Genomic DNA, 12562 nt, shown 5'->3' on the forward strand with positions numbered 1-12562 from the left:
CTGCCAGACGCGGATCGCGATTTCGATCTTTTTGGATCTCATCAGCGCGTCGCAGGCAGCTCCGACAGAACACAGACCAACCTTTACCTGCTGTCTTAACAGCGCGTTTTAGAAAATACCACAAATGGCGTGGTGAGCGCCATCTGTAGTACGATGCTACATTTGAGGATTACGTTCTGTGTTCTGTCGGAGTTGCCTGCGACGCGCTGATGAGATCCAAAAAGATCGAGATCGCGATCCGCGTCTGGCAGTTTCGACGGAATACAGACCAATTCGAATTATTTTGTTCGATTATGGTAACGTGCCTATCACGTTGAGGTGAGCTACGCCGGGATTCGTTTCAGCAAGTAGACATCCATATATTTAAATGGACCTTGTTGGAGCACACGTAATCCTCAAATGTAGCATCGTACTACAGATGGCGCTCACCACGCCATTTGTGATATTTTCTTTTCCAGTTTCTTTTAATTTATTATCCGTGCTTTATTCTTTAATCTACTAGTGCAAACATCATCCATCTAAACTTTTGCTTGCAAAACTTTTCAACTTGATCGTGAAATTAGATTTCGGTGTCGCGCTTAATCAGTTAAAGTGCAACCACTGGATGTATTTTTAAACAGTTACCTTGCTGGAAGCCTGGAAGGTAAGGATCGGTTATGAAGTTATTAAGCGGCTTGGTCATTAAAACTTCGAAATAAGGTGAAAAGAAGATGCACAACTACAGGGTTTAACAAGGGACTTAAACTAGATTGAAAAGTTTCGCAACAAGTCCCTTGTCTGGCGTTCACTTAAATGACTGGTTCCCCGCACGAATTAGATACTTTGGTGGGTATTACGTGTCCTACCTCGCCTTGAAAAGTTAAATTACTTTCCGAAAGAAAACTTGACTTTTAAACTGAATATGAACTAATGAACCAAGGTTTATTAACGATATAGTACAGACTACACCAATAACAGAGACCCTCATTTCAAAAAAATTAGTCAGAAATCCAATACGTGCAAAATCTAGAACAAGGACCGCCGCAAATGTGTAGAGTATATCGATCTCGTTCTGTCTTGTTTTGTCCTGAAGTCATTGCCTTGATTTTTCTGTTTGTCAAATGCTTTGTTATGATAGATTATAATTGGCTGATTGTGACATTGAGGAAGGCTGCCGCAAGAGTCAAGAATGCATATTGGTCTTGAAAACCAATACAATATGCTCTTATGAGATACAAGACAATATCAAAATGAAGAAGTCGAGAAACCTAAATTGTCAAAATCGGTTGCTTAGGATCTTGACCACATCTCTTTCTAGAATAAGGACTACTGCCCTGTCTTGTCTTGCCCTGGAAATCTTTGCCTTTATTTTCTTTGTCGAATTGGCTGACTGTAACATTCAGTAGAGCTGCAGCAAGAGTGAACAATATGCTCATATGAGGTACAAGACAATATCAAGATGAAGAAGTCGAGAAACTTAAATCGTCAAAATCGCTTGCTCACGATCTTGACTACATCCCCTTCTAGAATAAGGACTACTGCCCTGTCTTGCCTTGCCCTGGAAACTTTTACCTTTAATTTTTTTTTGTCGAATTGGCTGACTCTGATTTTGAGTATTGCTGCAGCAAGAGTGAACAATATGCTCATGTGAGGTACAAGACAACATCAAGATGAAGAAGTCGAAAAACTTAAATTGTCAAAATCACCTGCTCAGGATCTGACCACATTCCTTTCTAGAATAAGGGCTACTGCCCTGTCTTGTCTTGCTCTGGAGACTTTTGCCTTTAATTTTTTTTGTCGAATTGATTGACTGCGACTTTATGTGGGGCTGAAGCAAGAGTGAACAATATGCTCATATGAGGTACAAGACAATATCAAGATGAAGAAGTCGAGAAACTTAAATTGTCAAAATCACCTGCTCAGGATCTTGACTACATCCCTTACTAGAATAAGGACTACTGCCCTGTCTTGCCTTGCCCTGGAAACCTTTACCTTTTATTTTTTTTTTGTCGAATTGGCTGACTCTGATTTTGAGTATTGCTGCAGCAAGAGTGAACAATATGCTCATGTGAGGTACAAGACAATATCAAGATGAAGAAGTCGAAAAACTTAAATTGTCAAAATCACCTGCTCAGGATCTTGACTACATCCCTTACTAGAATAAGGACTACTGCCCTGTCTTGCCTTGCCCTGGAAACCTTTACCTTTTATTTTTTTTTTGTCGAATTGGCTGACTCTGATTTTGAGTATTGCTGCAGCAAGAGTGAACAATATGCTCATGTGAGGTACAAGACAATATCAAGATGAAGAAGTCGAAAAACTTAAATTGTCAAAATCACCTGCTCAGGATCTTGACTACATCCCTTACTAGAATAAGGACTACTGCCCTGTCTTGCCTTGCCCTGGAAACCTTTACCTTTTATTTTTTTTTTGTCGAATTGGCTGACTCTGATTTTGAGTATTGCTGCAGCAAGAGTGAACAATATGCTCATGTGAGGTACAAGACAATATCAAGATGAAGAAGTCGAAAAACTTAAATTGTCAAAATCACCTGCTCAGGATCTTGACTACATCCCTTACTAGAATAAGGACTACTGCCCTGTCTTGCCTTGCCCTGGAAACCTTTACCTTTTATTTTTTTTTTGTCGAATTGGCTGACTCTGATTTTGAGTATTGCTGCAGCAAGAGTGAACAATATGCTCATGTGAGGTACAAGACAATATCAAGATGAAGAAGTCGAAAAACTTAAATTGTCAAAATCACCTGCTCAGGATCTTGACTACATCCCTTACTAGAATAAGGACTACTGCCCTGTCTTGCCTTGCCCTGGAAACCTTTACCTTTTATTTTTTTTTTGTCGAATTGGCTGACTCTGATTTTGAGTATTGCTGCAGCAAGAGTGAACAATATGCTCATGTGAGGTACAAGACAATATCAAGATGAAGAAGTCGAAAAACTTAAATTGTCAAAATCACCTGCTCAGGATCTTGACTACATCCCTTACTAGAATAAGGACTACTGCCCTGTCTTGCCTTGCCCTGGAAACCTTTACCTTTTATTTTTTTTTTGTCGAATTGGCTGACTCTGATTTTGAGTATTGCTGCAGCAAGAGTGAACAATATGCTCATGTGAGGTACAAGACAATATCAAGATGAAGAAGTCGAAAAACTTAAATTGTCAAAATCACCTGCTCAGGATCTTGACTACATCCCTTACTAGAATAAGGACTACTGCCCTGTCTTGCCTTGCCCTGGAAACCTTTACCTTTTATTTTTTTTTTGTCGAATTGGCTGACTCTGATTTTGAGTATTGCTGCAGCAAGAGTGAACAATATGCTCATGTGAGGTACAAGACAATATCAAGATGAAGAAGTCGAAAAACTTAAATTGTCAAAATCACCTGCTCAGGATCTTGACTACATCCCTTACTAGAATAAGGACTACTGCCCTGTCTTGCCTTGCCCTGGAAACCTTTACCTTTTATTTTTTTTTTGTCGAATTGGCTGACTCTGATTTTGAGTATTGCTGCAGCAAGAGTGAACAATATGCTCATGTGAGGTACAAGACAATATCAAGATGAAGAAGTCGAAAAACTTAAATTGTCAAAATCACCTGCTCAGGATCTTGACTACATCCCTTACTAGAATAAGGACTACTGCCCTGTCTTGCCTTGCCCTGGAAACCTTTACCTTTTATTTTTTTTTTGTCGAATTGGCTGACTCTGATTTTGAGTATTGCTGCAGCAAGAGTGAACAATATGCTCATGTGAGGTACAAGACAATATCAAGATGAAGAAGTCGAAAAACTTAAATTGTCAAAATCACCTGCTCAGGATCTTGACTACATCCCTTACTAGAATAAGGACTACTGCCCTGTCTTGCCTTGCCCTGGAAACCTTTACCTTTTATTTTTTTTTTGTCGAATTGGCTGACTCTGATTTTGAGTATTGCTGCAGCAAGAGTGAACAATATGCTCATGTGAGGTACAAGACAATATCAAGATGAAGAAGTCGAAAAACTTAAATTGTCAAAATCACCTGCTCAGGATCTTGACTACATCCCTTACTAGAATAAGGACTACTGCCCTGTCTTGCCTTGCCCTGGAAACCTTTACCTTTTATTTTTTTTTTGTCGAATTGGCTGACTCTGATTTTGAGTATTGCTGCAGCAAGAGTGAACAATATGCTCATGTGAGGTACAAGACAATATCAAGATGAAGAAGTCGAGAAACTTAAATCGTCAAAATCGCTTGCTCACGATCTTGACTACATCCCTTACTAGAATAAGGACTACTGCCCTGTCTTGCCTTGCCCTGGAAACCTTTATCTTTAATTTTATTTGTCGAATTGATTGACTGCGACTTTAAGTGGGGCTGAAGCAAGAGTGAACAATATGCTCATATGAGGTACGAGACAATATTAAGATAAAGAAATCGAGAAAGAATATCTCGTTCTCGAGCTACTGGTGATGCAAAATTAATATAACATCATAATGTTGCTATTAATATATATATAAAAATTGGAAGAATTGTGAGGAATTTCATATGATCAATGAAAGAGCCTGCACCCTCAGTTAGATGATCTGGGCACGTTGAGGATTACTTACTTAAAATAACTTTGTTGATAATATACGTAGAGGTGACAGAATTTTGTTTTGTTGTACTTCATATGTTGCTGTTTAAGTTAAGATCTAGTACAAAGTTTCAAGTCGCGTGTGCGATCTTTCACCTGGTAAATAGGAGTTCACGGAAGTTATGAGAAGTTAGATTGAGCACGTTCTTTCGAGGAACATTCTTTGGATCAAACTTTGCTTTAGCTGCTTACCCAACACCATGAAAATAAAAAGATGTTTTGAAAACACCACATTCCAAGAAAAATCCTACACATTGTTGAAATTGTGACAAAATTTCTGAAAGCCTAATTAGATTGATCAAAAAAATTAGACAAATTAAATTTGTCGTTTCTTGCCTTTCTTCTTCCTTAAGAATCTCGACTCTTAAGATAACTTTTACTTCTCTGACCTGGTTCTGCTTGATCCAGACTCACTTCATATTACATCGTCAGTTGTTAATATTCTCTTTCCTTCTTCATTACACCATCATCTATGTTTTCGAAATAAAATTCTAATTCTACCTCTTGTTGATCTCCCTTTGCAAACTTTTTCCATCATTCGAATCTTATAGACCTTGCCTTCGCAATATTGATGAATAGACTTTTAAATTTAATATTGTAATTGTCTTTCAGTAAATACTATTGATGAAGTAGATAATAAGTGCTGCTTTTCCAAATTCCTACGATTGTTATAAATTGTTGTACTGATAAATTCCGCGTGAACGCCCATTATTGTTATTTACTTTATCTTTTCAAAAAGTTAGAGATACATGTGCAATTCTTCACCCGGCAAATAAGAAGTTCATGAAAGTTAGGAAAAGTTAGTTTTAGAACGTTCGTTCTAAGAACACTCGTTGTTTCAAACTTTACCTTAGCTATTTATAAGGTCTGGAGTGCGATGGAAACGAATATTTGGATAGAAAGCTGATGCCTGAAAATTCCAATCGGCTAAATTTGTTTGGCAATCGAGTCCGAACGTTGAATTTATCGGTCTCTCTTTCCTGTACGAAGAGAGAGAGAGAGAAAGATAAATTAGCCGAATGCTTATTTTCTCCAAAAACTTTTTCCGCTACGAACTTCTATTGGATTTGCATAATTTGTTCGTGCAAATTGCCTGGAAAACAAAAACTGGGAAGACCGAAACCATCGTCTTTATATTTTCTCTTTTAATAAAAAAAAAAGAATTGCTTCACCCTTGTGGTCCCCAATTTCGATTTATAAGCCGCAAAATATGCGAGATTAAACCGTCAACCCGTTGTTTGACAATATTTTTCCTGAAATATGCCAAAAACAACTGGAGTGGTCTTTCTATTTGCCACTACGAAATGAAATGGGTGAACGTTGAGTAAAAGCACAAACAGAGTTAACGACAAAATAATATTCATGTTCATGTAGGCACTTATTCTCTATGTAATATCTACACGTACAGCGTAGTAATCAATTTTTGATTACAAACTTAACACAAAAAGTTCGGAGCTCTTCCGTTTAATTGAAGCAAAGAACGGTATTCTATTCTCTTGTGAATTAGATGTGATTAATTACTTCTTTAAAAATTGAAACTTATTAAGTCATACGAATATTATTCTGAAAATTAATTTCTGAACTTTTACCCACTACAAACTACCTCAAATTAATGAGGGAAAAATTGTTGCTGTTGTCACACCCCCGCCGGGAATCGAACCCGGGACCTTTGGCTGAACGCACCAACTAAGGTCCCAGGTTCGATTCCCGGCGGGGGTTTGACGCTAGCAACAATTTTTCCCTCACTAATGTAAGATAGTTTGTAGTGGCTAAAAATTCAGAAATTAATTTTCAGAATAATATTTCGTATTAAATTAACTCACTTCTAAAAGATGTCTAAATTGTATGTATGCTTAATCATAGTATTGTATATTCACTATATATTCACATTAGTTCGACGGATTTGTGACCTAATAAGTACGGTTTGTCGTTGTTGCTGTTGTCATCTCTCGTAGCTTAGTTGGTGAGAACATTGGTGCGTAAAGCCAAAGGTCCCGGGTTCGATTCCCGGCGGGGGTGTGACAACAACAACAATTTTTCCCTCATTAATTTGAGGTAGTTTGTAGTGAGTAAAAATTCAGAAATGAATTTTCAGAATAATACTTCGTATTAAATTAACTCACTTCTAAAAGATGTCTAAATTTGTATGTAAGTTATTAAGTCACTTAAGGATTCATTATACCTTTCAGATTCTTCATCCACTATTTATATTCAGAGTTAGTGAACTTTCCGTAGTCCACACAGTTTCGGACGAGCTCATATAATTTACACAGCAAATAGATCCTTCAGTAATTTAACCAGGGGTCTCAAGGACTAGTTAATTAGTCTTAGATTAATTGTTTGCCTTTGGTTTAACACGGCAAAAGCACAGTCAAACTAATCTCACAAAGGAACTATTCCTTGTACCTTGAATGAATTCGAGAATTTAGTAGTAAACATGGCAAGGTACAACAATGGTATAATCTACCTAACTTTTAATTTTAGGCCTTTAGTAGATCCTGTAAGGAGCTATTTATATGCATGCAAGAAAAGCTCGATCTTCTAATTCTCGAGCGATTTCCAAAAGTGAATATCTAGAACTGCAAATTAGAGACAACCAATCATTCTTGATATTGAAACAATGACTGTTCAAGAATGTAAAGTAAACAAAAAAATTGCATTTTATTAGATTTAGGATTCCTGTTGATTAACTGTTCTAATTTTTAAATATTAATTACTTTGACATTCGGGATGCATCTAAATATTGTATAAAGTAGAAGAAAGTACAAAGTGATAAAATACGGCTGTCGAATCAGCCAAACAAAAAACTTTTGTGGGTCTACTTTAGTACAAAACCGGAACGAAGAGAGGAAGGACCTGTTCAACTTTAGGGAAGATACAGAAAAAGGGATTTGAAAGGGAAATTAGTTTCATATACCTAATATTTATGGATATAAAATACAAAATATTGTTGTAGTCTTCCTATTATGGAAGAATGTATTATCCATGCAAAATGAAGTTAATCTTAAAAACTCTTCCATTTTATCTTCATTGATGTTATTATTGATTAAATGTGTTTCCAAATATTTCAAAGACTCAGGGATAGGAACACTAGGAAATAAAGAACAAACGTCAAAGGAAATCAAGACTTCACCTGGTTCTAATGTTATATTTGTAATCTTATTAATGACTTTTAATGAGTTTTCAATTTAAAATGAATCAAAAGGAACAGGTAAAGAGCTGAATTCCTTTGTTAAAAATTTTGAAAGAAAGTAAATCGGTGAGTTGATATCTGAAACTATTGGTCTCATCGATTTACCGGACTTATGGATCTTAGGTAAACAATATAAACAGGGTAATGTGGGATTACCCAGAACCAGTCTCGCGTTGATAATGCCCACATATGAAGCGAGCGAAACACGTGTCCGCTCAAATAAAATTATTTGTGGTAATTAGGGGTGAGTATTCCTCTTAATTTTCAATTTATTATTATTATTTATTCATTAAACGGGAGTAGACTCCCTTTTATATATCACAGAAGAATAATATTTTGGCAGGTATGTAATGCGTGTAGACTGCCCCAAACAAAATTTAAAAAAAGAACTATTGAAGTCTTTCATTTTTGTTCATGAAACTTCAATACTTTTATTTTATTACAGTCAATGCTATAATTTTATTCTAATTAAGAGCGGATAATTTGTTTTGACTGCCCTGAAAAGTAGTTGGAATTATATTAGGCTGCTCCTGGAATTCTGTTTTTTTTTTTTTATAGGTGACATNAAAACGAATTAATTACAAACAATTTAATTAAAATACGTTCTAATCTAATCACAACAATGAAGTTACGGAATCAATAATAACGAAATATCATTATTCAAGACAGGGAATAACATATTATAATAACATATTATAATAAAAATTTGTTTATAACAAAATGAATTGTTATAAACAATCGATAAACAATAAAAAATAGTATTTACCAATTGACTGATGCAAGTACTCTATCAATTCGGTTTTCTCAGACGAAATACTGTTTCTTATGGGTTTATAAAATGACGAACTCTCAAACATTGTTTGTTATTTATTATTGTGCCGCGTTTTTTTCAAACTTTAGAAACGAATGTACTTTACAATAACTGTATTATCTAATGGGAAGTTAGTCGTATTAGCACCGACCAAAATGTGCTCAGACCAATTTTTCTTAATTACTTTTGAGGCTTTCAATTGTGTTATAAAAATTAGGACTTTTTGAAAAAGGTTGTCGTTGTGCAAGATTATTTTTAATTTTTAATTTACATGCTTCACGAACATAATTTGTTTTTCTTTTTCGTGGGAACCCACGAAAAATTATGTTTGTGAAGCATGTAAATTAAAAATCTTCCTATTATAATATAAAATTTATAAAAATCCTATTTTCATTTTTCTAAAAGTAATATTAATTTTTCTCTTTGTCAATTTAAAATTCAAATTATTCATAACGACTGCCAGAGTTTATGCAAATTCATGTTACTTCTGTTGGTTAATTGAATACTTAAACTGATACTAAACGTGAAGAGCTCTCGTCCTTCGGGTGTAATTAAATTTAAACATCATTTGCATCAATTTGGGGAATTATTGCAGATTCTTCTAACGACTTAAACTTTCTTATTAGAAATCTCTGCTTAACCCGCATTAAAATCGAAACTTTGTGCTAGCTGGAAGCCGGACAAACTTCTACAGCAATCTGAATAGCACAGTAAGTCAACGACTTCTCAAGGTAATACAATTACTTCGGTTTTTGTTAATTCCCTAATTTATTTCATCAAAATCTTTTCTGAAGTAAAACTTTTAAAAATCATTTCAGAGGTAGAACAACCTTAAATTCCTCTTTGAGACAAATTTTCTTTACCGGTTGATGCTACTCATTACAGATTCCAGAAATCTCACTCAAAACATCTCATCATTATAGTGTCGACCTACATCTGATTGGACACGCACCTCCACTGTTTCCTATCCTGAGTTAATCTTCGCATTTTCCTAAAACTAGAACATCCCACATCCTTAAATATTTGTGAACAATACTCTAATCTAGATCTACCTCTACTCCTCTTAACTCCGGTTTCTGCTTCCAATATGCCTGTAACTAGTCTTTCATGTCTGAATAAGTGTCCTACCAACCTATCTCGTCAATTTCCTATTAACTTCCTTAGTGCCCTCTATTCTCCTACTCTATCTAGATCCTCCACATTTCTAACCTTCTCTAATGACGGTATTCTCAACATCCTCCTGTAATACCACATTTCGAACGCTTCTAACCTTCTCCTTCTGTAAAATAAATAATGCAAAGCACTTTCGAGCTGTTTATTTAGTCCAATTGTGGATTCATGGAATCAAGTGTGCCAAAAGAAATCATTTGCATGCCCTGCTCATAACAAAGACAGAACCATTCCGTGATAAGTCCTAAGTGGTAAATAGCACTGGCAGTTTGTGCTATTACTAATACCTTATATCGGTCTTAAAATCTGTCGTCTAACAATTAAAAAAAAAAAGTTGCGTCGTTTTTATTTTTACCCTAGCAGATACCTAATATAAGATGGTATAGAAATACTAAAAAGGCATAGAAGGCGTAGAAGTGTGAGGCCTTTCGGGTGAAGATGGGTGGCGCCCAAACAGTGATAAGTTTGACAAGCTGCAAAACTGCAATTACACGTATGCCAATAGAATTTAGGCACCTGTCACCTCATAGCTCTCCGATTTATGTTGTCTCCGAAATGACTAGCACTCAAACACCATCAAACAAAGAACAAACATTCAAAACTAAGAAGTTCATTGCACGCTCTAACTTTGCTGTAGCTTCAGAGGTGCATTGGGGTATTCTAATTAGAGTATCATTAACTATAACGAACACTAGTTTTGATGTCTATCAATAGTTAAACAATATTCCAGTACGTTATTAATGAGTTGAAATCCCAAAATAGAAATACTTCACTACAATAGATAGTATTTCTGTTTCCTAACACAGAATATACGTATTAGAATTTGTTATTGTATAATGCACATCGAAGCTAAATGTAGAATTATGAGTATTCTGATGGGTTTTAAAATCTTACGTCGTTCAGAATAAATTCAAAGATTTCTCAATAATTTTAACTGCATATATAAGGGATATGTTACGAAAACAATGGAAAGCATGCGTGTGTGAAGTTTTACATGTGAAAATCGATCGGTACTGACAGTAATTATTCTGCTTGGCCGAACTGGTAATTACCTGCCATTGCAGTTCCGTTGGATGTTACAGATTTACATGGAACGTTTGAATGGACAGGTTGACCGATCTGCATTCATTTTAATCATCCAAATGGGAATTGATTAAATAAATTGAATAGAAATTTCTTGCCAATTCAGTTAAGACCTGCCACACGTAACAGAACGATTAAAAACAACTCTACATAGTTAAGAGCCAATTACGTAAACGTGTCAAATCGGTTAGATCTTTATTCGATTTTTTCCCTATTCAATCATCATGACAGAGTCATATTGTGTCAGTAAGTAAAGTAAAATATCCCACAACCCAAACCACTTGTCATTTAACTAAAACTTTGAAATTTTGAAGACGTAGTCAGAAAAGCCAAATCGATACGACTTTAAGTATGTGGATGAGTATTTGGGCTTTAGGTTAGGTTATGGTGTTTTCTCGAATGCTATGTGTTAAGAGCTTAGGTACGGTTATAGCAGGTGGAACTTTCTAATAAGGTAATATGTAGTACTCATAAAGATGACTAATTAATTTGTGAAACAATTTGTGCTTGATTTTGATCTTGATATTATATTTTAGATTTACTTTTGTTACTTTTCACTAGAATTGTTTTTTTCACTTATTAATAGTTCCTGAAATTAAATGACGATGGATTGATAATATTTTCCAATAGTCTATTATTCGAATTTCAATTTCAAGTGGGTGCAAGTCCTTTTGGATCGTAAAGAATATAAGAAAAATTAATCGGCCGAAAGAAGCAGTCCGTTTATTTCTGTTTTGTTTTTATTCGATTAACATCATTTAACTTCTCTCTTTTATTCTGATTTGAGTTATCCGAGTCCCAATCCAATTGAGTAAACGCGGCCTTTTTAATTTTGTTCCAGAAAAAAGTGCAGCCGTGGAAGTTATACTCGATGATATCGGGACTGTTGGTTATCGATTTCGTTATTCTGCTTGCGTGGCAGATTTACGATCCACTTCAGCGTCGTATCGAGCTGTTCTCTTTCGAGGAACCGGAGTCGTCGGCCGACGATTCCAAGATCCGACCCGAACTCGAGCACTGCGAAAGCCAAAACAATACCGTATGGCTAGGAGTCATGTACGGTTATAAAGGACTGATTTTAGTAAGTCAACATTACTGCCTCCTCCATTTTATATATCCATGCTGGTAGTATAAATGGGACTGATATTGAATAGGGAGGCTGTCTTTAAGGGACTTCCTCAGAATGCAAACTTTTTTAGAAATCTGATGTACAGGGCGATTAATTTAAATGAACATGTTGGATCTCCATTACGAATAATAAGAACCTTCTAGTCGTTGTTGATTAAAGCTTCCTGACACCAACGTTTCATCGACTCTCGTGTACAGCATTTTCAGGAATTGCTCCTCTCAGTCGAAGATTTTCAGCGAGCACCATGAGAAGAAAAACTGCTGAAAATGACGTCCACGTGAGTCGACAATTACCAATTACATCAATCAACATCGCGAAAGCTTGAACCAATTTGCGATTATATTCTTAATCAGAAATTTATCTAAACGTGAATTAGAAATGTTTGTGTCCACTCCAGAAGGAAGACGACAGAGCATTAACACTAACAAGAAGGCAATGTGATACACTCACGCGAAAACTGAATGTACAATTTCAAATAAAAATTGTAGAGGACTTTGGCATCAAATTACTTATTAGTTTACAAAAACAGTATATGATTTCTGACAATTTCCAACGGTAATGAAGCTTT

General features: G+C 35.6%; 1 protein-coding gene across 3 annotated transcripts in view; it reads left to right on the top strand.

The window, feature by feature from the left end:
- The window catches only part of LOC108740568 (gamma-aminobutyric acid type B receptor subunit 1), a 172165-nt gene that overhangs the window by 141738 nt on the left and 17865 nt on the right, over positions 1-12562 (top strand). For all 3 annotated transcript variants that reach the window (XM_025980234.1, XM_025980233.1, XM_025980232.1), the window contains exon 14: positions 11707-11946. In XM_025980234.1, coding sequence (XP_025836019.1) covers positions 11707-11946 — 240 coding nt within the window. The remainder of the gene's footprint in view (positions 1-11706; positions 11947-12562) is intronic.

This window comes from Agrilus planipennis, unplaced genomic scaffold (assembly GCF_000699045.2).
Source record: "Agrilus planipennis isolate EAB-ADULT unplaced genomic scaffold, Apla_2.0 scaffold180, whole genome shotgun sequence".
Lineage (NCBI taxonomy): Eukaryota > Metazoa > Arthropoda > Insecta > Coleoptera > Buprestidae > Agrilus > Agrilus planipennis.